Source organism: Poecilia reticulata, linkage group LG18 (assembly GCF_000633615.1).
Source record: "Poecilia reticulata strain Guanapo linkage group LG18, Guppy_female_1.0+MT, whole genome shotgun sequence".
NCBI lineage: Eukaryota > Metazoa > Chordata > Actinopteri > Cyprinodontiformes > Poeciliidae > Poecilia > Poecilia reticulata.
Genome location: NC_024348.1, coordinates 8480204 through 8504062, shown reverse-complemented (window position 1 = coordinate 8504062; position 23859 = coordinate 8480204). Strand labels below are relative to the sequence as shown.

The 23859-nt window shown below is 39.4% G+C and overlaps 2 protein-coding genes and 1 long non-coding RNA gene across 3 annotated transcripts; all 3 read right to left on the bottom strand.

Moving 5' to 3' along the window:
* Window positions 1-560: 560 nt before the first annotated feature.
* On the bottom strand, window positions 561-7811 carry dnajc3b (DnaJ (Hsp40) homolog, subfamily C, member 3b). The gene is made up of 12 exons (XM_008435509.1): window positions 7350-7811; window positions 5873-5983; window positions 5559-5683; window positions 5402-5476; window positions 4520-4663; window positions 4129-4310; window positions 3892-4011; window positions 3469-3574; window positions 3249-3369; window positions 2478-2610; window positions 2198-2346; window positions 561-871 (listed from the first exon to the last, which is right to left on the bottom strand). The coding sequence occupies exons 1-12, from the start codon at window positions 7435-7437 to the stop codon at window positions 732-734; spliced, it is 1494 nt and encodes a 497-aa protein (XP_008433731.1). The 5' UTR covers window positions 7438-7811; the 3' UTR covers window positions 561-731.
* A 598-nt stretch (window positions 7812-8409) lies between these two features.
* cldn15a (claudin 15a) lies at window positions 8410-11877 on the bottom strand. The gene is made up of 5 exons (XM_008435510.2): window positions 11483-11877; window positions 11066-11230; window positions 10756-10837; window positions 10558-10665; window positions 8410-9015 (listed from the first exon to the last, which is right to left on the bottom strand). The coding sequence occupies exons 1-5, from the start codon at window positions 11697-11699 to the stop codon at window positions 8922-8924; spliced, it is 666 nt and encodes a 221-aa protein (XP_008433732.1). The 5' UTR covers window positions 11700-11877; the 3' UTR covers window positions 8410-8921.
* Window positions 11878-22504: 10627 nt separating this feature from the next.
* Window positions 22505-23043, bottom strand: LOC103480532 (uncharacterized). The gene is made up of 2 exons (XR_536110.2): window positions 22892-23043; window positions 22505-22780 (listed from the first exon to the last, which is right to left on the bottom strand). It is a non-coding gene; the product is annotated as an uncharacterized LOC103480532 (long non-coding RNA).
* Window positions 23044-23859: the final 816 nt, after the last annotated feature.

Below are 23859 nucleotides of genomic sequence, written 5' to 3'. Positions count from 1 at the left end.
GAAATCAAACTGTCCACTTAGGAAGCAACACTGATTGACCCGACGAGGGTCCCCGTTGTCAATCAGTGTTGCTTCCTAAGTGGACAGTTTGATTTCACAGAAGTTTGATTTACTTGGAGTTATATTGTGTTGTTTAAGTGTTCCCTTTATTTTTTTGAGCAGTGTATTTAATTTTCCACTAAATAACCTTTAGAAACCAATTTCAGTTTAAATCAAAAACACACCGGAAGATGATCCACAGGATTTCAGTGCGTTTCACCGTTAATCCAAGAGCTCAACGAAAAGCTGTTGGTTTCAAAAACTAGAAAAAAAAACGTCTCGATTCTCAGGTGTACAGATGCTTCTGCAGCCAAGATCACTTCCTGGAGTTAGTAAAGCTGGGATTCCTTTGAAGAATACTGCGAGCGAGAATAAAAAGCGGCACGTTGACGTTCATCCTCCGCCACCACACGGTTCAAAGATTGGCACAAAGAAAGAGAGAGAGGAGCAGAAACATCCACAGCTTTCATCCAGCACCTTTCAGTTTCTTAAAAAAAAAAAAGATTTGAGTTTTTTTAAAAAAACAAGCTTTCACTTTCTTCAACCACCTTTTACCACAGTTATTTTCTCTTGTGGTTCCTTTTCTGAAAAAAACAACACAAGTTTATGTCTCTGAATAAACAGCGTCCAGGCTGATGCACAAATCCAGTGGAAGATCCGACACACGTCTGTCTAGAGTCCAGTTCTGCTCTCTAGTTGTACTCGAACTTGAAGTGGAAGTTGCCACCGGACTCAAAGGGGTTGAAGTGGAACGGCCAGGCCCTCTGTCCGCCGCCCTGCTGGGTCTCCGGGTCCAGCGGATCCTCGCCTGCGTCGAACTTCTGCCTCATTTCTGGAAAGACACCGGAATGAAGTTAGGAGTGGAAGAAGTTAGAAGTAACTCCAAGAAACAAAGAAAAATGAACTAGACTTTGTATTCCCCCCCACAAATAATCTAAAAAGTGTGGCATGTGCTATAAACACCTCAACAGATGACTGGGAGATAAATTTTATCGATTAATGACATTTTTGACTTTTGAAGGTTTCATTTTTGGATCATTTTGTTGTCCACTCTCCCCCCCCATGCTGTGATTGGATTTCCATAGTTCAAGAGTGATGTCAGCAAGTCAAAGGTCAACCATCTTGTTTGACAAGTGTGTGTTACAGCTTTTGTTCATTCAGGTCAAATTTAAGGGTCAAGATTTTCATTTTATTTTTTGCGGAAATAGTTGATGTTGCAGGGACACAGTTGAAATAAAATAAAAATAAAGTCTTAATATTGCCTGATTAAAGTCATACGATTAGGAGAATGAAGTTTTAATTTCATGAGAACTCCAACACAAAAAATTTAAATAAAAAAAATTATTCAAGCTTTTTTTCCTCATTAAAAAACTTTTATTTTAAGACCTTTCTTCTGGGGAAACTATCTTCACTCTAATAATGACTTTATTCTTAGAATTAAACAAAACTTCTTGTCGTTTGGCCCTAACGCGCCGTTGTTAAAACCACAGAAGGAATGACTGAAATAAAAGCAACTTATTAAAAATGTTTTCTGTCAATTGTAATTTCAGCTATAAAAAAGAGATAAAAAAAAAAAAACTATTAAAATCAGAAATGGGGAATCTGAGAATTTACTCTTAAGCCGTACTGCCCAGCCCGACCTCAGGTTGACACTTGTTTTCTTTTGTCTACTAGATTTGCATATGTGGAGATGAACGTTTTTGCCACTTTTTTCTTTTGCAAAACATGAAGTTCAGTGAGAGTTGACGAAGAGGATCTGTGATCATTTCAAAATCTCTCAAATGGTTTCCACCAGTTTCCCCTTAGTATAAAATCCAGCTGCTCTCTGAAGGCCTCAGAGGTTTACTGGAGATCAACTGGATTCATACCGACACTAAACCAGCAGTTAGAGATCCTCACTGTGGGTTTCAGTTGTCAGCCTCCTTTGTATTTTGTTGCTACGTAATTAACAACTAAATTAATTCTTGCCTCACAAAGCTGTGTACGGTATTTAAAGGAAACCGGATTAGCTCGATTGTTTCTGTTTTTCCCTCCCTATTGCAAGCTGCTTCCTGCTCCTACCACACACACACACACACACACACACACACACACACACGCACGCACGCACACACACACACACACACAAGTGTTGCGTGTATAAAAATCGGCTCCTGACCTGGGTCGGTAAGGACTTCTTTAGCCGAGGCGATGTCGATAAACTTCTTCTCCGCCTCTTTCTTGTCGGCTTCGGACTGGAAGTTGTCAGGGTGCCACTGCTGCGCCAACTTCCTGTACGCCTTGATGATCTCCTGCTTATTAGCGTTCCTGAGCACAGGAAGCACAGATGGTTTGTTTTTATTAAAAGAGCAGTACAGTCAATTTTAATTCCAAAAAAAAAAGAAAAAAAAAAAAAGAGCTGGATAAAACTGCAGAATGGATCCAGATGGAAGCATCACCTGCCAACTCCCAGGATCTTGTAGTAATCTCTTTTACGGGAGAGTTTGAGCAGCTTCTGCGCTCGATCGAGACCGTCTCTGATGGCGTTGCTGTCGCCGTCGAACTCCCTCGCCTCCTGGTAGTCCTCAACAGCTAAAATAATAATATAAAAAAGATTAATCTGAGGTAAAAAAGTGGGTTCAATAAATAAAGCTGTAGTTTTACACCAATAACAGAATCAGCAGAAATGATCCTGCGTGGATGAAGATGAATCGAAGATGGAGACATTTGTGTTTATTTTTATTTGTGTGCATTTATAACGTGGTTGTGTGATCGGATCTCTACTCGACTCTAGTACAGCAGAGACGGCGTTCAGTAATTGAAATATTTTCCCCAGTTATTGTGTTTGTCACAACTTTACATCAGGGTCTCGTCAACTTCAGTCAATTTCAAAAGCAAAATCAGGTCAGAGTTTCCATCCACTCCAGAAGCCTAATGGTAATTCGCTTAATCCGTTCTGGTTTTAATGTGTTTGGAATCACTGTTGAGTTGGAAAAGCAACATTTATCCAAACATTAGTGGGCTGTATGTATATATTTAAGCTTGTGTGAAACTCGTGAACTTAATTCTTGCTAGAAATTCACCAGCGCTCTTTTGTTGAACATGAATATTCGCGCTAATGGCCGCTGTATGACTGGAACCGGATCCAGTTCCTCCGGTTTCTTTTAGTTGAACCAGTGAATCAAGTCAAATTAATGATCCCACTGCAGCAGTGGCGTCATCTTGTTTACCTTTCTCGTAGTCCTGGTTGAGGATGTAGGCCTCCGCTCGGTCTTTGAGGATGTTGGCGTTTCGAGGGTCCCTCTGGTGGGCCTCTGAGCAGACGTCTATGGCCTCGGTCGCTAGCTGGAGCTACAACAGCGACAATAAATCGAGACAAAACCAAAGATGAAACTGGCCGTCTCTTAAGCTATTATAATCCTAAATTTGTAGAGGCATTTTCTTTCTCACCTTCACAAGACAGAAGCAGATCCTCTCTTTTGCCAGGTTGGTGTAGAACTCGACATTCGGCTCCGTCTTCATCACCGATTCATATTTCTCAATCGCTTCTTGAAACCTGGTTGTGGAGAAGACGGAGAACGTGAGCTGATGTCCGTTTGGCTGTTTCCTTATGAATAATATTGATTAATCAATATTATTCATTAGATTTTCTTCTTTTGGGAAATGGAAGAAGGAAAAACATGTTTTCCCCAAGCTCAATATCCACATATCCAGGTCTGTAAAACGTTAAGAGCAAATTCCAAACTTTTAAAGAACTTGTGAAACCTGGAATCAGATCTCATATGAAAGTCTCTAATAAAGTGTGGATCTTCAGCTTTTAAATATTCCATAAACGTTGCATAAATGTTTTAAAATAATCATGAAGGCACCGACCTTTCCCCCTGGATCAGCTCCTCAGCAGAATCCAGCTGCTTGCTGAGCTTCTTCACCTGCTTGTAGTGGCTGAAACACTCCTTGTCGTCCTGGTCGAGCTTCAGACATTCCCTGATGTGGCTGGAGAGAAACAAAGCGACAGATGGGAGTGAAGGAACGGGAAGGCCAAACAAATTACCAGAGGCCCCCAAAAAAAGTAAATCGCTCCGTTTGCGCGGCAGACGGCGCGGCGCTCACTTGAGGGAGTCGTGATGCTCTCCCAGGTTGTACAGCAGCCTGCTGAGCTTCAGGAAGGCTGCGCGGTTGTCGTTGCGCAGCCGGGCTGCGGGCGTGAGATCCTGGATGGCTTTCTGAGGATCCCCCATTCGCAGGTAACAATCTGCACGAAGCTCCCTCGACTCCGGGTCCCAGGGAGAGATCTGAGACAGAAATGGACATCAGCAATTTTGACAAAAACAACAGGAATCCCAAAACTTGAAGGACTTCAAATCCTCGGTTTTTTGTTGTTGTTTTTTTCTTCTAGACCATGTTGATGGAATTACTGCTGCCTGTAACTTTGTAGACTTCCTCTGCCATGAATTGGCACCAATATGCAATAACATTCGACAAATAATGCAGTCCATCTTACCTCTATGACCCTCTCCAAGGCGTTGATGGCGCCGCTGTAGTCGCCCTGGTGGTACGCAGTTTGGGCTTCTTCCTGGAAGACCTCCAGATCCCTCGCTTTCATCAGCTGCTCCTGAGCTTCTTTGTGGTCTGCAGAGCGCTGCAGCTGGGGAAAAAAAACCCACAAACAAGCATTGGGATTCAGTTTTCCTTTCACAAAAGTATTTCCCACAGTGTACTTGCTAATAAGTTGTACAAACATTAACTGAAAATATCAAATTTAACCTGGAGATCATTATCTTAGCTATGCGAGTTCCTGTTTTGCCAACATCTGAGAGAAGTAGGGAGGTAACAGATGATTATTTTAGTGAATCAAATATTCTGATGATTAATCGGCATATAAATTTTTAAATTTTTTTTATAAATTTTTTAAAAATTGTTTACATTTCATCTGAGAGTGTTGTTTCAGCAAATGGTTGAGTGGAGTCTGTATACTCCAGTTAGCGATTAATCGATTAACCAAATTAGCTGATGATTATTTCAATAATCGATTAATCACGATTAATCTGGTTAATCGTTTCAGTCCTTGTGAGAATATTGTTTAAAGTCATTTGCGGAATCCACAACAGATTAATTGCAATTAAAATCGCAGAAAAGTATAACAACGGTGCAACATTTTCACTAATTTATAGCACCAAATAAAGTGTACGACCGTTCCATTTATTTCTAGATTCTTGGTCAAAACCATTAAAAACCTAAAACTGAGAGGTAAAAGATGTTTTCCCCTAAAAGTTTAATGTTTTTCTTAAAAGGTGGTTAAATAAAATAAGTGTCTGGGAACTTGTTTTTTTTTTTTTTTTACTTTTTAAAATGAACCACATAGCAGCATAAATATTAAACATACCACCATTCTAAAATCCTCCCTGGCCTCCTCAGCGTTGCCCTGCTTCAGCAGGATGTTTCCCCGCTGCAACCGGGCCTGAAGCAAAAGTGAGACGGTATGAGAACGAACAGCGTAAAGGCATTTTAAAAAACTTCGTTGAGGTCCTTTAATGACTTACTGGCAGGAAGTCGGGCTTCAGCTGGATGGCCCGGGTCAGATCGGGCAGAGCGGACTTGGATCTTCCCATGGCCAGGAACACAGCAGCTCTCTTATAGTAGGTCAGGTAGTTCTCAGAGTCTATCTCTGGAAAACAGCAGGAGAACTAACTTACAGCAAAGTCAAATGTGAGACTAGAAAGTTGTGCTAGATTCAAACCACAAAAAAAATAAATAAATCTGTACAGGTAATTTTGTACTTCGTAAGTATTAGAAAACCAGGTCAAAACAGAGCAGACGCAGGGATAAATGTGGGAAAGTGTTAGAATAATCTTACCCACGGCTGAGTGGTAGTGGGACAAGGCTTCAGCGAGCTGACCGGCCGCCAGAAGTTTGCGACCCATCTCCAAGTGGTGCTCAATTTCGGCGTGAGTCGCGCCCAGGACGCCTGTAACACAAAACGGAGCTTAAAATCCTGCTTGGAACTTCAGCCAATCAGATGAAGGCAGCTTGTGTTGTAGCTCAATATGTCGGTTTAGAGGATTTTCACCTGTTCTCACACTTCTCTGATGACTAAGTGACCGAGTAGCACCTGTTGAGCCAACACGGCTTTGAGTCCAAGCACAAATAACTTAACTGAAACTGAAAATTTTAACTTTCTAGCAAAATAGATCGAAAAAAATGTGCCCAATATTTGCACATTTTAATACAAAAAAATCTATTGATTATATTATATTTATATACATATAAATATAATATTTGAAAACATTATATTTGAAAACAGAAACAATACAAATATTGCTAAAATTATACAACCCCTCAATTCTTACAGTAAAAATAACTTTATTATTTTCACACACACACTTAAAAAGAAGCCTATTAACCTATTAACCTATTACAAACGCCTACTAAATTTACAGCGTTCGCTTAATAAGAGCAACAGATGACGCTTTTTTAGTTTCCAAACCATAACTTTTCAGTTTTTTTCATGACCAGATTTATTTCAAACGTGCATTACTTGCAAGTTAGAAAAGAATGCAGTAGCCTTCTTTGCACCAGCTGACCGGCAGTGTGCAGCACTACACAATCTGGTTACTTACCACGAAGGCACTTTCTCCATTATCTCATCAAGGAAAAATTTGAACTATAGGAACAGTATGCTGGAAAATTAATGTGATTTTCAAATTGTAACTTTTTAAAAACAAAAATCTTGGTATATTTTGATACCAGTGTGCCTATTGAACACCTGTATATAGTTTATTTTTATCCTACACAACTGCAAAGATATTTAGGGAATTTGTGAAAATATCTTTATCACGACAAGACAAACAGATTTTTTTCTCAATTTAAATAAATAAATAATAATACATTTAAAAAAAAGATTCTGACTAATTCCAGTGGGGATTTTAAAAATAATGAGTGAAAGAATCGAAAGAGACAGGTCTTGTTGCACATCAGTCAGGTTTTCATTTCTTTGTGTTTTACAAGCGTTTAGTTTCGTTTTAAGGCTATGTTGCGTTTGCGGCCGCTGGCCAAAGAGTCTCTATCATAATGTGAGCTGTTAACGTTTCATCTAATGAAATAAAATATAACTGTCAGGTGGTAAATTATTTTTAAAAGCTACTGGACCCTGGGTGGTGTCTTCCAGCGACAGGACAAAACGTCCCTCTGTGGAAGAGACGTAAACTTTGGAGACTTGACATTGTCATGTGCCAGTAAGACTGTAACCTGCATAAATCTACTGTGTTTGTATTTGTCAGTGTGTTTTTGAAAATTAGTAATCCACCTGTTTGTAGCTATAATAGCGGTCTTACCGTCCAGCTGGATGTCCAAGAGGACACACAGTAGAGACAGGGAGCACAGCAGCCCGCTGGCTCCTCCTGTCCGCCAACACCACTCCATGTCTAGGTCTGTTCACACCAGGACACCGGAACAGACGGACTTCACGGCTCAGCTTGGGCTCAAACTGCTCCTCTGGCTCATTGAGAACGACTGAGCCCGTTCTGACAGACAGAGGAACTGTTCCTAAGGTGTATTTACGGTCCCGTCCCCACAGTCCTCCGGGCGGAACAGAGGAGAGTCACTGAAAGGTTCCTGAGCCGGAACAGATGTTTGACAGCAGCTCCAACCGACAACCACAAGACTATACTTGCAAGTAAATATGCTTCTTCTAACCAGAGGACGGTGAAATCAAACCACTGACACTCTGTGTAATTTGTAAGCGATAGCTTTCAGTCTGCTCTCGGCTTCACTTTCCCTTTCTGGTCCACATTATTCTGATTGGTCCACATGGCTTCCATCCGGGTTCGTCTGTAGACGTGGGCTGCTCTGATTGGACAGCCTATTTTAACGCTGGTGGCACTCCTATTATGTCTCATGCCACTGCTAGAGGCGCGACGGGAGCTGTCGCCCTACAAAACGGAACGTCTGCCTGATAGTGATGGGAAAAATGACCCTTACGCAATACCCAGTTTTTTTTACAGGTCCATCTGGATACATTTAAATAAAATTAGCTTATTTCAGTATTTCAAAACCCAACCAACAAAGGATTTTTAATACAGAAATGTCCATCTGCTAAAAAGCGTGTGGAAGTACTAACCAATCCTTGGTTTTACATAAATACTGAATCATGCCGTGTGGTTCTATGGTTTTACAAAGGTGGCCGTTGGTTTAAGTGTTTCATTTCATCCTCTTCACAATACTAGATTCTCTGAGGATCAGGTCAGGTGAGCTTGGATCAATGCAGGTATTGGTACATTTGGCGGCAAGGATAGATCCCAAAGATGGGAAATATATGGGAAAATATTTTTATTTAAAAAGTATCAGAATCACAACATTTTGTGATTACAAAAATATCAAGTCAAACTCCAGTTATCGCGTTTACACATATTTTATTGTCTTCAATAGTAGAAAAAAAATATAATTGAAACAAAGCAATTGTTCTCCATCCTCTCCTAACGGTACATTAAAAAACTGTACAAAACAACACAAATAAAACCTGAATCATCTCTATTTTGACCGCATAAATATCTGTCCTTGTTTATGAAGATCAAAGCATGAGTTATTGTTTTGGTAAGTATCCACATATTGATTTCATCAGTGAAATACAAACAGAAATGATAAAATGACTCAGTCTGTGTTGTGACACAAAGAAAAACAAAAATAGCTCTGTACAGTCTTTATATCATCGGCCTTAGAAATGATTTATACAGGAAACTCATCAGAAATTGTGACTATATACATTACAGTTACTGCCAACAGTAAGCAAATGGTGCAAGTTCCCAGCCACGAACAACAAGGCCAGCAGAAAGAGTAAAAAAAAAAAACCCGAACGATTTATGTACAAGAATAAAAAGTGAGAAGATGACAGAAAAGTGCCATCCTGCTCAGACGTAAGCGTTTCGTCCATAAGTGCTAGTTGCGGCGCTTCTGCTGGGTGCAGCTCCAGAGTACGCCGTTCCTCTTTCATAACGTACGGGGCTGCAAAAACAAAAAACAAAACAAAAAAAACAAGTTTAGAGTAATTCACTGTAAGAAAAATACATTTACACACTGGTTCTCTTTCTTCTCATTTTTATATTATATTTTGACACATCTACTAGTAAAAGACAGTTTAAAATAAAGGTAAATGCAAGCATAAATATAAACACATTTAATGTACATTTATCAGGAAGAAATCCAAAATGGCAAGCTTTGGATTTCCTCTGATTTAGCTCTAAATAAGGTTTGGTATACAGTGAATTTCATGAGTGACTCTAAGATTGCATCATGTCCCGTGTCATCACTCTTCCACCACTGTGCCTGATTCTTTGCATAAAGCTTTGACCTGATGTGCTGCGTTTGGTTTTCTGAAAACACGGTGAAGGGCATTAAGATGTCTCTTTTCTCCATTCACATACAATTTTTAAAACTTAAGTTGTTTCATTATTTTGTTGATGATTACTTCATTAATTAATTTGCAATAGCAGAACCTGATTGCTACTGACTAATTAGATTCCAAAGGAAACAAACTTTGTCAGCGTAAAATACAATATTTTTGCCAGCGAGGTTTGAATTTTTCATACTTTACGACATAAGTTATTTTTTTTAATGAATTTGTAATGTCCTGATAAAGTGAGCCTTCTAAGGATCACTTTAGAACCTTTATTTGATGCATCACATAAAATAAACACTTTTATTTTATGTGACGCATACAGGCTGGTTGTCGCTCTGTTTTTATTGCAACACTAGATGGCGCTAAAGTCGAACTGTTTAAAACCTAGCGCACGTTTGTATCTTTATTTTTCGCTTAAACCAGGAGACTGGAGCTACTTAAGGCTCTTTTTCCACCTCTGAAACTTTACCAATTTTTGGTATAATTTACCAAATATTATAAAGAAATTAGCCCTTTTCTTTTAAATAACAAGGTTGCATTAAATGCTATATTTATCAGTTCATGTGTCTGATTCAACGGTATGTGTAAAATTTCCATTGCAGATGGCACAAACGGTCGAAAGACACAAATAATGTTTTTTGGCAAGACCAAAAACAACAACAACAAAAAAAAGTCACTCAGATAAAATCGATGTGATTTATTTAGCCTTGTTCTAGTATAAAAAGTGTTTGTTTTTTTCAACAGTGAGGAAAATTTTAAAACTAAACGTTTTTTAAGAGCAGGATTAGTTATCTTTTTCTTAAGGGTCAAGGAGGATTTGTAGCTCTAGAAATTTTGCTTAGTGGGAAAAATGTTAAAAATGGCTCTTTGGACCTAACAAGTTGCTGACCCCTGACCTCTTCCCACCTCAAGACAAAATCCGCCTGCAGCGTTTCCAGTAGCTCTGATTGAATCTCATTTTTGGTTTTACTCTCGGAGTGTTTACAATGTTTCAGCCAGTTCACATGCTTCTCAGTGTACAGCATATTAAAGACTTTGATTAATTGCAGTTAATCAACAACCTGGCCTCGTCAAACTGTAACCGAGCATTCGGTAGACACCTTTTCTCAGCTCTCAGAATATCAAACACAACATGGATGGGAACTCACTATTTTTCCTGTGTGCCCACTTTGCAGGAGCAGGAGAGACAAACTCCTCCGGCGATGGCGAGCAAGGCCGAGCACCAGCCGATGTAAAGTCCTTCTCCTATTTCATACCTAAGACGGAGAGACAAATGTTCAGCTGGTGTCTTACTTGAAGCTCTGCTGCTGTGCAACTTTAAAAGCAGCTTTACTGCTGAGTCTTACTTGGTTCCCGGATAGAAGGGGTCAAAGAAGTCCTGGGTGATGTTGAAGGCGTACCACGACACTGAGATCATGGTGCAAAGACCTTTAGATAGAAATAAAAATGCTAGAAAGCTGCCAGTCCGTTTGACCCGGTTCTTTAAGGAACCCAGTGAAAACTTTATGGAGGAAGGATTTAAATGTGCAATAAAACCATATCTTGATTTACTGTCCCTCTAGAGAAGTTTCTGTATCTTTTTATAGAGCAGAGCATCAGCAAGTCGTAATTATCAGCAAACTTCCCCGATGGACGCTCTTGAATCTGTTTTCTTACCTTGCAGGATGAAGAGAACCCCGGCGGTGCCTGCAATCCTCCCTTTGAGAACGTAGTTTTCTCCACCCGCTTTTGAACACTTGATTCCGACCAGGGCCCCCACCAGGCCGAAGGTGCCCAACAGTATGGATGCGATCATCAGGGCACGGGAGGCCTGGATGTAACCTGGAGGAATAAACCAGGGAAGAAAGAGCAAATGAAAGCTCTTATCTGTGGCGGCGGAGGAAAGTTTATAGTTTACTCAAACCTATAAAATCTTCTTATCATTTAACCTCCACATCTCATCATATAAATCTTTTTTATAGATTCTTCAAGATAAAGTCCCTGGTAATCTGAGTTAGTAGAATAAATATATATTTATGTATAAAATCTCTTGTTACAATCTTTGGTTGTAGATTTTTTGTTTTTTAAACCTACCATTCAAGGCAAGCAGCGATGGGAACTCCCTGCAGTTGTGGACCCCGGTGGAGTCCGTGGCGCAGGACATCCACAGGTTCTCGTAGATGGTGGAGGTGGTGATGACATTCCCGTCCACGCTGGACACCTTCCAGTAACGATTCGGCAGCGTGACCCCGACCATCACCCATCCGATGAACCCCAGAATCAAAGCCACTACTTCCACAATTGGATCCATGACCGTTTCTTCAGTACAGCTCTCAGATAATCAAACAAAAATGATAGAATACCCAGATCCAAGTCTGTTGGTTTTTTTTCCTTTCTCTTTTCGGTTAATTTTGAAAAATAAAAAATTAGCTCCAAAAGTGAGACCCACCGTTGAGTCGACGATAACCTCTGTGAAATGTGTCTGGATCCTCAGATATGTATAATCATTTATATGACTGGCGGTTTCTCCTCCCACTACCCTCTGTCTTACTCTCTCCCTCTTTCCCACACACACACACACACACACACACACACACACACACGCACGCACGCACGCACGCACGCACGCACGCACACGCACACACACGCACACACACACACACACACTATCTGCTTTTCTTTTTTTTTCTTATTTTACACCCCTGAAACTGAACAGGTGTTTATCGGCTCACTCTCAAGGTTCAATGGTCATCAGTCGTCCTCAATGTGTTTTTACGGATGCCTCCAAAATGTTTACGTATCACATTTAGATGACTGTGCTGAAAATATATTGATTTTTCAAAGACATGGTCAGACTTTTGAGCAACTTAGTCAAATAGTCCATTTATTTGTGCGATTTGAGCGAACAATCAAAGATCATCAGCAAATATTGATACGCCGATGGTTTCTCTTCATGCAGGAACCCAAATATCGAGTCTGAATGTGGCTGAACGCAAGTTTCACGTTGAGGTGTGGCTAAAGATGTTTCCAGGCTGGTTTTATTGTTTTGAATTGAACATCTGAAGGCCACGGGACATGAACACGCGTTCACCAAGCATCCCGTCTAGCTTTTCGGAACAATGTTGTTATGGATAAATAATTCTGTGTTTTTCCTCCATCTCTTTTGGCTACTTGACGCTCGCATGAAAACACACACACACACGTGCACGCACGCACACATATGTAAGGGTAAGGAAATTGCATCACAGGGGAACGCTCTCTGTAGGGCGTAGCTTATCTAGGAGCTAAAAGGAATCAAAAGCTTTTGTCCGGGGCCATTCTGTGTCGTCCCTTAAGGATGCATAGCAGTGGACCGGTGCTGTAACGGTAAACTATTTCTCTGTTGATCCTAAACAATGTTATCACTTATTTGGCTTTAATAAATTGGACTGATGATTTGAACTCTGTTTTCTTGGTTATTCGAGACGATCTCTCCCAAAAAAAAAGAACGCAGGGCGACAACGTCAACGTCTAACTGGAATAATCTCAAGGGTTAATAAGCAGCCAAGCAGAGACAAAACTTCACAGTTCTCCAGTTTATCTCAAAGTTTCTGTGTTTGTTGGACCTCATTAATAACCCACAGTGAGGACCTCTGGGTCAGCGCTGACAAATCCTCTGAATGCTTTAAGTTGACCCAGCTGATAATATTAAAGATAAATCTTAACTTGCAGTTGGGACTGAGCTGTCAATCTGGTAGGAGGGAGAAGATTTATAAAGGGGCAAACTCGTTTGTTTAAAGGTCAACAATAAAGATCTAAAAATAGGCCAACAATAAACCAGAGCTGTGCTTTTTCCAGGCCAGGTTTCAGGGAGGAAAAATTCGTTTTTTTTTTCTTCTAGAAATCTCCAGAGCATTTCTGAAGTCACGAATGTAATGTGGCTAAAAAAAAAAATGAAAAAAAAATCCAACAACTGACCGTTCCTAGAAATGTCTGATAATTATCGCTCCTGCTCAGGACAAGAGATTCTGGGAATCCAACAACTGAATAAAAAGGTAAAAGATAAAACAGAATAACAAAGAGTAGATATGGTTTCTAGCTGGCAGCTGAAGGAGGAACAGCTTATCCTGCTCTCTCTCGTCCTTACTGACAGCTTTGCCTGTGAATTATTTTTAAAGTAACAATTTTTATAATTATATTTACATTATCGACATCATAACTGGATTACTTCAAACCTAAGGACTGGGAGATTTTCTCACTTTTATTTTTACCTTACTTTTCTTCACCTCCAAGTTGAACTAGGGCAAAATGCCCCTGTTCGACCCCAAGGACATTAGCAGTATTCTACAACGACTTCAGTTTTTAGAAACGAAGATTCAACGGATGGAGGTGAACTTTGAGATTAACGCTACCTGTGGATATGAAACAACTCTTCCTCAAACCTGCGGAGAGGTCATACGCCCCGCACCAAGCAGCTCACCCTGGATTGCTCAGGGCGCCAAGCAGAAACAAAAATCTCACACTGCAGATCCCATGAGACGACTAACAGGGAGAACCCCTCACCTGGACGAATCAGCGTGRCCGGCTCTGAGCCGAAACCCACCTTCAACGTCAACTCCTGCTCCGCCAAAGAATAGCAAACAAGCAGCTGGAACCAAAACGGCTCCACCGACCCCGCTCCCAAGGACAAAGCGACCAGCCCAAGCCTCAAAACATTCCGACTCCGTGGGAATCCCACTGAAAAACAGCTTTTCTGCACTCCAGCCTGAGCCTCTTAGTGAAAACCCACCTTCAAACATCAACAATGAGGATAGACCAACACATCCACCCCACAAAAGCTCCAAAGGACAAAGTGACCACCAGGAAAACGAAAGGTATGCCAAGAGTGCTTATTGTTGGAGATGAGGCAGTAAATGGAATCAGTCATGTTTGCAATCCCAAGAAAACGAGAGTGGTTTCTTTTCTTGGTGACAYTGTATCTGATTTGACTTGCAAAGTGCTCTCTCTAACCACTGGTCAGCCAAACATTGAGACTTTAGTTGTGCATGTTGGAACCAATAATCTGGAAAAGCAAAAATCGGAGATTCTGAAAAAGGACTTTAATATTCTTCTGGACACTACGGGAAAATTAAAAATGAAATTATTTCTCAGTGGTTCAATTCCATCGCCTCAATGGGGAGACGAAAAACAATTGATTAAAACCTGCTCTGTCAGCTCAGTGACCTTCATCAATAACCTTTGGATCTACTGGCAGCGCTTTCACCTCTTTGGAAGAGGCGGATGCAATCTTAACAAACATGGAATAAGGCTGCTCACTGCAAACATTTTTCATTTTATCAACAAGAACAACAATGTGACCATCGCTTCAGAAGAACAGGTTCAAGGATGTCTGGCTAGGATGGAACCCTCCGCTTATCAGAAGCAAAGTGTCCCAAAACAAACTGATAAAACATCGACTGGGGACAGAGCGATTGGTTCCCCTCCTCATTCCCCCTTCTCTCATCTTTCCCCCCTCCCTTCTCTTTCCCCCCTCCCTCTCTGCTCCTACACTCATTCACTCCATTCACAAGATACAAAATGTCTTCTGGACCAGAATTTCTCAAATTTACGGATGGAATGGAGCAACAGGTTTGCCTCGACATGACTCTCCTTAGCGCTAACATAGCAGACTTCACTTCATCGAAGCCACCTGCTTCTGACTTCCTAGAGCATCCAGCACTCTGCGTTTCTGAGGTCTGAGACCAGGGTCCAGATATTATCTTTACACCCGTCTTCCTCCAGAATGTATCTGGCACCCGGCACTACAAAACAAGACCATTACCTGTCCGGATCACAACAAGAAAAGTTACAAAAAACAGAAATACAAAAAACAGAAATACAAAAAACAGCGGTCTTAATTCAAACCTCAGACTGAGCCCCTGCCTAAAGAAACCTCAGACTGAAGAACTTTCAGGCTCCAAGTCACTTAAACTTGCTCTTTTAAATACCAGATCTCTCTGTGCTAAAGCTCTATTAATTAATGATTTCATCACCGAGCATAATATTGATGTTTTATTTCTGACAGAAACATGGTTGAATGACAGTAATGAACCAATTGTACTAATTGAATCAGCGCCTCCTATGTACAATCTTTTAAGTGAGAATAGAAAACACGGAATACCATAAATTGTAGTAAAATCTCATTGGGTAATTTCACGTCTTTTGAGTATCTTCGAATTGTTTGAGGTAAAACAATTCGAAGATACAAACTTCGACACTAACAAACTTTGACACTAACTTTATACAAAACTCCATGTGGAAAATTTCTTTATGGACTTGAATGAGCTTCTATCTCTCATATGCATTGATTATGATTGTTTAATAATTGTCGGTGATTTCAACATTCATGTTGACAACCCCCAAGATCGAGGGGCAACAAAGCTCTGTAATATATTAGAGAGTTTTGGTCTAACACAACATGTCAAACAAGCAACACACACTCATGGACACACACTGGACCTGGTTATCAGTAAGGGTGTGAATATTTCCAATGTCTCTGCAACTGATGTAGCTCTGTCGAATCACTTTGCTGTTATCTTTGACAGTTCTTTATCCGTTAACCCACTTGGACAAAAAGCTACTATCACAAAACGTACTTTCACAGAAAACACAGCAGAAACATTTAATCAAATCTACTCTTCTTCCTCGCCTTTAAGATGAAATGACGTAGATAAATTGGTAGATGATTTTCATTCTAAAGTTTCAGATATCATTGATTACATTGCCCCCATTAAAGTGAAAGTTGTGACTTGTAGGAAGAAATCTCCATGGAGAAATGCACAAACTGTTCAATCTGCTAGACAACTCTGCCGTAGGGCCGAACGGAAATGGCGTRAARCTCAACTGCAYGTTTATTATGACATCTACAARGAAAGACTACRTAACTATCACACAACACTAAAACATGCAAGAGAGGCTTTCTTTGCAGATGTCATAAACAAAACCATTAACAATGCTCGAGCTTTATTTGCTACTGTTGACAGGCTCAGAAACCCTCCTGTGATGTTACCACCTGAATTTCAATCTAATGCTGCCTGCAACAAGTTCTCCAGTTTCTTTTCAGAGAAAATTCAAAAGATCAGAGGATTAATCTGCACATCCACTCCAAAGCCAGTACCAATGCTGTGCCCAAACAAAACAAATGCAGGAAAAATGACCCAATTTCAACTACTTAATTATAAAACCCTAGAAGAAATTATAAGTCAATTAAGCTCCAGTTCCTACTGTCTGGATGTCCTACCCACACATTTCATTAAGAAAGTCTTGCCTGTCGTTGCTAACGATCTGATCCAAATAGTAAACTCATCAATGTCTTCAGGTGTTTTCCCCCAGGCTTTGAAAACAGCAGTTATAAAACCACTGACAAAAAAGAACAATCTAGACAAATCACTACTGCAGAATTACAGGCCGATGTCCAACCTCCCATTCATCAGCAAAATTATTGAAAAAGCAGTTTTTAAACAATTAAATAACTTCATAATGAATCCCTTTGACTCCTTCTAGTCTGGTTTTCGTGCTCACTACAGCACAGAGACTGACCCTTGTAAAAGTGTTCAATGATATTCATGTGAATAAAGACTGTGGGAGAACCACAGTGCTGGTTCTGTTGGACCTCAGTGCAGCTTTCGACATTGTTGACCACGACATTTTACTGAATTGACTGGAGAGTTGGGTTGGACTCGCCGGTCCAGTGCTCCTCTGGTTTGAATCTTACATAAAGAACAGAGATTTATTTGTTTCAATCAGAAACTTCTCATCAGAGAGGTCAAAGGTCACATGTGGGGTACCCCAAGGTTCAATTCTAGGACCCCTTCTTTTCAATATTTATATGCTCCCACTGGCTCAGGTTATAACAGGACATAAGATTAGCTACCACAATTATGCGGATGATACACAGCTCTACATCACGATGTCACCAGGTGACTCTGAACCCATCCAATCACTGAATAGATGCTTAGAACAGATAAATGTGTGGATGTGCCAAAACTTTCTCCAGCTGAACAGAGACAAAACTGAAGTTATTATCTTTGGACCTAAAGAGGAGCGAACTAGCATCAATGCACAGCTTCAGCTACTACAACTGAAAACCAGCGATCAGGCCCGAAACCTGGGAGTAGTGATGAACTCTGACCTGAACCTTCAGAGCCACATTAAGACAGTCACAAAGTCGGCCTCCTATCACCTGAAGAACATCTCCAGGATTAGAGGACTTGTGTCTCAGCACGACCTAGAGAAACTCATCCATGCGTTTATCTTTAGCCGCATTGATTACTGCAACAACGTCTTCACAGGTCTGACTAATAAATCAATCAAACAGCTGTAGCTGATCCAAAATGCTGCTGCTCGTATTTTCACTAAAACCAGGAAGATAGAGCACATAACACCAGTTTTAAAGTCCCTACACTGGCTCCCTGTAGCTCAAAGAATAGACTTAAAATACTGTTGTTAGTTTATAAATCACTGAACGGTTTAGCACCACAATACATTAAAGATCTGTTATTGCTGTACCAATCGTCTAGACCCCTCAGATGTTCTGGCTTTGATTCTGCTCTGCATCCCCAGAACCAGAACCAAATGAGGAGAAGCAGCATTCAGCTTCTATGCACCACAAATTTGGAACAAACTCTCAGAAAACTGTAAAACAGCTGAAACACTGGGTGTTTAAATCTCAACTTAAAACCCACCTGTTTAGAGTTGATTATGTCTAAATTAGGATTAGAGTGTGGGTTTTGATGTCTTCGATGTTTTTAATGTTTTTATCTGTACTTTTTATCTATTTATTAATTTCTTTTTATTCCTCTTTCTAATGATATAAAAGTGGCAAGTGACTGAGGGTCATTGCGTGCACAGAAAAACCCTGTAAATTCTAGATTCTAAAAGGTAAAAAATAGAGCACAAAAATCTGTGTAGGGCGGCAAAGTCCTAGTGCAAAAATTCGCATGACAGGAGGACGGAGCCTGGTGCTGCAAGGTTGGAGACCTTGTCCTGTTAGGCGACGGGGCCTGGATAATATCCGGGTTAAACGGACGGCGGAGTCCGGCGACTACAGTCGCTTAAATTCCGTAACAAAAGTATGTTTTAATTGTTTTTTTTTGTTTGTTTTTAAATCTCTTTCTCTTTCTTACTGTTTATGAAATGTCACATGCTGTTTTTATTTTTTCTTTAATTATGTAAAGCACCTTGAAATGCCTTGCTGCTGAAATGTGCTATACAAATAAAATTTGATTGATTGATTGGTTGGTTGGTTGGTTGGTTGATTGATTGATTGATTGATTGATTGATTGATTGATTGATTGATTGATTGATTGATTGATTGATTGATATCACGACATAGAGAGCCAGGAACATGCAGGTTTCTAACCTTACTTTACCTCGGTCATCTCTTGCTGTGAATGTTTTACAAACTCAAACGTCTTTCCACATCTTCTGAACCGAATCCACCCGAAACTATTGCTTATGAGGGTTTCTGTAGCTGATTAGTGTGGCTCTACTTTTATAAGATCAGAACTGACCCAGCAGGACAGGAAGTGCGTTGACCTTCAGAAATGTGTAGGAAATATTTTGTGGACTGTTTTTATTTTACATATTAAAAATTAGTAATGAAATTCTTTAAGACCAACTAAATTAAATGCATATAATATTCTCTAGAGTTACAGCTTAAATATGGATTTTCGTAGTGTTTGTTTCACAAAATAAAATGTTTACATTTAAAGCGAAACAAAATAACTCCAAATTATTAGAAATAATAGAATAGAAGCAACATTTCGTTATCTGTAAAGTTTAAATGCTCAACTTTAAGCTAAGTCCACAGGTGTGTTTCTGTTTTAGAAAGATTTGTACTCTGAGGTATTCATGACCTCTGCTGTACTTCCCTTCTGATTCCAGTCACAAAATCAAATCATATCAAAACAGTTTTTATCTGTATGCTGACAAATTAGATCAATGTGAAAAGATGCTAATATTTTTTCAGTGGTGTTTCCTGATTTCCCATCATTTTGCATGTTTGTTGCTCTTCAGTGTTTCACAACATCAACCCAATTTCAATATTTAAGACAACACAAGTAAGCACAAAACACAGTTTTTAAATGTAAATGTTTGTTATTAAAGAAGAAAACAATCTTACAATCATATTCACATGGCTCCGTATAACTGTAAAAGTGTTCCTAAATGTTGGAGCTCTGTTTAAAATTGACAGGATGTTCAAGATTAATTTATAAAAATGGATTTCAAGAGTTTTCTGGATTTGCATTATAGATACTTTTTTTGCTTGATGTTTTATCTTTTGCTCACATTTGGGCTTTAAACATATTTACTGCCTTTAAATTTATTTTAAAGAGAAGTATTTTCCAAACTCTTAACTAAAAGTTGAATGTAAATGTGCAAATTATAGTCTGCAAATTAAATTGTAAAATTGCTCACATCAATTTTAGTCACTTTTAGAAATCTCTGGAATGCAGAAACAGAAGTTTAATTAATGATGAACTTGTAATGTATCCATGGAGGTTTTCAAACAGAAGATCGGAGCTTAGATTTCACCTCTCAACAGGAAAAAGAGCCTTAACATACAGCCACCACGTTTTAGATAAAAACATGTTGTTGCTTTAGAATGACCTAGTCAAAGTCTAGACCTACATGAACTTGAGAGCCGGTGGCACAACCTGAATATTAATGCAACCATTTATCCTTTTGCTTCCTCTTTCTAATCAGGCATTACTTAATGTTGGTCTATCGCAATAAAACCAAATTAATAATAGACTGAGGTAGAAGTGAGACAAAAGGTGAAAAAGATAATGTTTGAGCAAAACGCTGCATCATGTTTCAGAGTACAAATCCAAAGCTTTGGCTTTCGATTTGTCAAAGCTTTGGACAAATCGATCCAAAGCTTTGACTTTGGATTTGTACAACACATCTAGTGATACAATGGACAACACTACAGGTATACATGATAGGGGATTACTTATAGTTCTGCATCCTGATCAATATATCAAATTTAGAAATTTATATCCTTGTTAAAACCAAACAAATAAAACAACCTCACCCATGTCACTGACACCTGAGGTGCTCTAAAACATGGGTCCTGCTCACCATAAACGGCCCGTTTTACGACCAGACTGTTTGCGGAGCGCGTTTTACAGCTCCTCCGATTGCATGACTGGCCGCAGAGAGTTTATAAGTTTAAAAGCAGATTTTGCTGTCGCTTTACCTTTGAAAAATAAAACTTTATGTGACTGGTGAAGTGATACCTGGAAAGGCTGTAAGTTTCTCATTAGCTTCCCAGGAACAAACATAGGATGAACATGTGAGGATGAGGCGCATCATGGAAGAGTGAACAGATAAATGTTTAAACAGACTCTCCTCTGAACTGCTTAATAATTACAACAATAATTAAAAACAACGTTATAAGTCAAACGTTTTGGATGTTGCAGATTATGTGTCATGTCAAGCAGTTCATTGTAGTGGGAGGATTCAAAGGTCTGCACTGTGTTCACTTTTATTTATGGCAGCAATTAAAAAAAAAATTATTCTACACTTTCTCCACCAATAAGATTCGAGCAGCATTCAAAACACACTGATAATTGATAGGCTGTTGCCAGGCAACTGTCAGATCTGACCAACCACTCACACAAACTCTGGATTTGAGCTGTTGAAGACGCACCTTTTTCTGCTGTCCTTGGAGATAAATATTTGATTTACCACTAAACAATATCAAATTATGGAAACGAATCTACTAGAAAGTCTTAATATTAAGTATTTAAGTAGGCTGACCTATAATCTGATCTACATGGTGAACAAAGCAGCTGTTCTCACATGAGAAGAGCTCGATAAATAAAGGTTCTTCCACGGGAACCACAAATAAACCTGAGATCTGGATCTGCTAGCTATTAAAAATACATTTTAGTTTAGTTATTAAATGCTTTTTCTCATCGGTATCTCTAATAGAGTGGTTACTCATCTTTAAAAACATAAATCTGGAAGCTTCTCAACTGATAAGAACCGCATCTCCACAGGTTATATATCACATCCCTGAGGCGAGAGAAAGCCATCTGGTTATATTCACTCTGGAAGAGTACAGGTCAAGGCCACTTCCTGGTGAAGCCTCAGGTTACTTTAGTCAAATCTTTCAAACTTATGCGTCGTGTTTACATTAGCTGTTAGCAGAAATTTGTAAGAAAAACTGCTTAAAAATGTCTTGCACTGAAATAAATCAAATTTAATATTTAAATTTATTGAGTGGGTCTGTAAATGTGAGATGTTCTGGGCAAAAAATATGCTCAGTTTACTTTTGTCTGTTTTGTAGCAAAAGGTCAGAGATGTCTTGAATGGCTTCTGCTTACCGTAACTCAGTATTTTCAAGTTGATTTAACGATTTTCTTTAATCTTCTTACTTTTCTTTTCCACCTGGGTGATTCATAGCTGGTTGCAGCTTTAATATTCAGACTGAGGCAGAACAGGCCCAGAACAGGATTTTCACTCTCTATGCTTCTCTCATATACCATGAGAGAAGCGTTTTCAAATCTTTTTTTTTCAAATCTTCCTAAAGATTTGATTTTTCAATCAAGAAATCCCAATCAAAACTCTTCGAAATGGGGAAGACGGGAAAGGCAGAGGTGTGCTGATCTGGATCAGGAAATGGACTGAAATAACTCTTTTCTACTGTCAGAGCAATGTTTGTAAAAAGTCTGAAACATCTGGGACAGACCCAAAAAAGCTTGGATGGAGGACATTAATAGGATTTTCGAAATTTAAAAACAGCAGCAAAATGTGGCCTCTTGGCCGCCATAAAAATTTATTTTTAAAGGATTTTATGCTTCCTTACTGAGGAATTGTGGATGACTCTGTTTGAAAAATGTTTGTGAAAACCAATGTGAGAAAATACAATTTTAGCTGAGTTATGTAAATAGGAGGAGTTGTTATTTATGAGTGGCTCAAAGCAAAGCGGATACTTGAACTTTGCGTAAGGATATCTGCCTGACGGTTTTGTCCTTTGTTCCGTTTTGAAGAGTGGAAAATTTTCCAGTTATCTGAACCCGCTGCTACTCATTAATTACTCCGAAATTTCAGTCATTAGACTCATAATGAGGCTAAAGTCCGTCGTAGTTCCAGCCTAATCGACGTCTTTTATTGGCCTAGTTAAAAATGGAGGCGGACGCCGCTGGAAGCATTTAACGGCCTCGCTGAGACGGGTTTGGATAGAAACACGCTGCCCGGGTTCTCGGAGGTTCTGTCAGAAATGCCTCAGACTCCAGAAAGATTCAAGTTGCCCGGCTTGATTTTACAGCAGGAAGGCTTAGAGGCTATCAGCTGTATGCGCCGTTATCAACGTCGGTAGGGGTAACTCATTAACCCATCTGACGACACCGAAACTCACCAGACCTGTCAGGGGAAAGAAATTATCTGTTTACCGGGAAAAGACGTCGGTAGGAGAGAGAAACAGGAAAATACGAGAGGAACCCAGGAAAACTGAGACTTGAAAACACATTTTACCCTCAATGGTTCATCAGAGCAGTGCTAATTCAGATCCGCTCCGGTGAGTTTTGAGTTACCGGTCCAACGTTCATCGAGTGCTGTAGGATATTAATGTGTAATCAACATGTAGAAATGCAACTGGGAACAATGTTCATGCCCCCCTCACGCTGTAATTAAGGTTATTGTGTAATCCAGTACAACAGCACTTCATTGTTTGACACTGAGCACGATGACCCGCACCAACACAATGGAGCAGCACATTTGGATTTCAGTCAATTTCATGTCCAGTTAATGTGTAATATTCTTTTATGCACCTTTTTGAAATCAAGGTTTGCAGCAAGATCCTGCTTTCCAAGGCAGAGAAACACTGAGGTGCCACAGAATAAATAAAAAAAATGAAGCTAAATATATTTATTTAATGCAGTATCGTCTGATGAATTTGGTTCTGCTGCTCAACCTTCATATCTTCATTAAACCTCATGAGCCGTTTAGAAAATATTTTTATTTAAATTTTCAGTAGCTTTTCTGATCAATCCCATTTGTGGTGCAATAATGTGTCAATAACTGTAGAGGGCGCTGTATAAATTAGGTGCATGCAGAGATATTTCAGTTATTGCTCTTTAACACAGGCTGTTTTATGAAGTTGTAAAATATCAAAAAGAAACTTTTGCCTGTTGTGAATTATGACCTGAGCAGCATAAACATCTCCTCTCACAGACTGATTTAAAAAAAATAAATAAATAAAAACTTTTTAAAGTTTTAACGCCATAATGTTTTCATAAACCTCGACTGGTCAGCAGTCACTGCCTAACGAATATTTAAATTATTTGAAGGAATATTTACTACGTTTTGGCTAATTCAGCATCTAGATTTTAATCTTAACCCAACTGAACTTGAAATGTTCTTATAATTGTATTTTCTTCAATTGCTGCTTAAATGTTGAATCCAAGCATAGTTACACTGGATAACTGTTTTTTTTTTTATTT

Bases quoted from the DNA above. Each gene is read 5' to 3' on its own strand.
- cldn15a (XM_008435510.2), bottom strand. From the start codon at position 11,699: ATGGATCCAATTGTGGAAGTAGTGGCTTTGATTCTGGGGTTCATCGGA. The intron at 11,231-11,482 runs GTAGGTTTAAAA...TTATTCCTCCAG, and splicing joins ATCGCTGCTTGCCTTGAATG to GTTACATCCAGGCCTCCCGT. The intron at 10,666-10,755 runs GTAAGACTCAGC...TCTCCGTCTTAG, and splicing joins CCCTTCTATCCGGGAACCAA to GTATGAAATAGGAGAAGGAC.
- dnajc3b (XM_008435509.1), bottom strand. From the start codon at position 7,437: ATGGAGTGGTGTTGGCGGACAGGAGGAGCCAGCGGGCTGCTGTGCTCC. The intron at 4,012-4,128 runs GTGAGCGCCGCG...GTTTCTCTCCAG, and splicing joins GAGCATCACGACTCCCTCAA to CCACATCAGGGAATGTCTGA. The intron at 2,611-3,248 runs GTAAACAAGATG...TTATTATTTTAG, and splicing joins CAACCAGGACTACGAGAAAG to CTGTTGAGGACTACCAGGAG.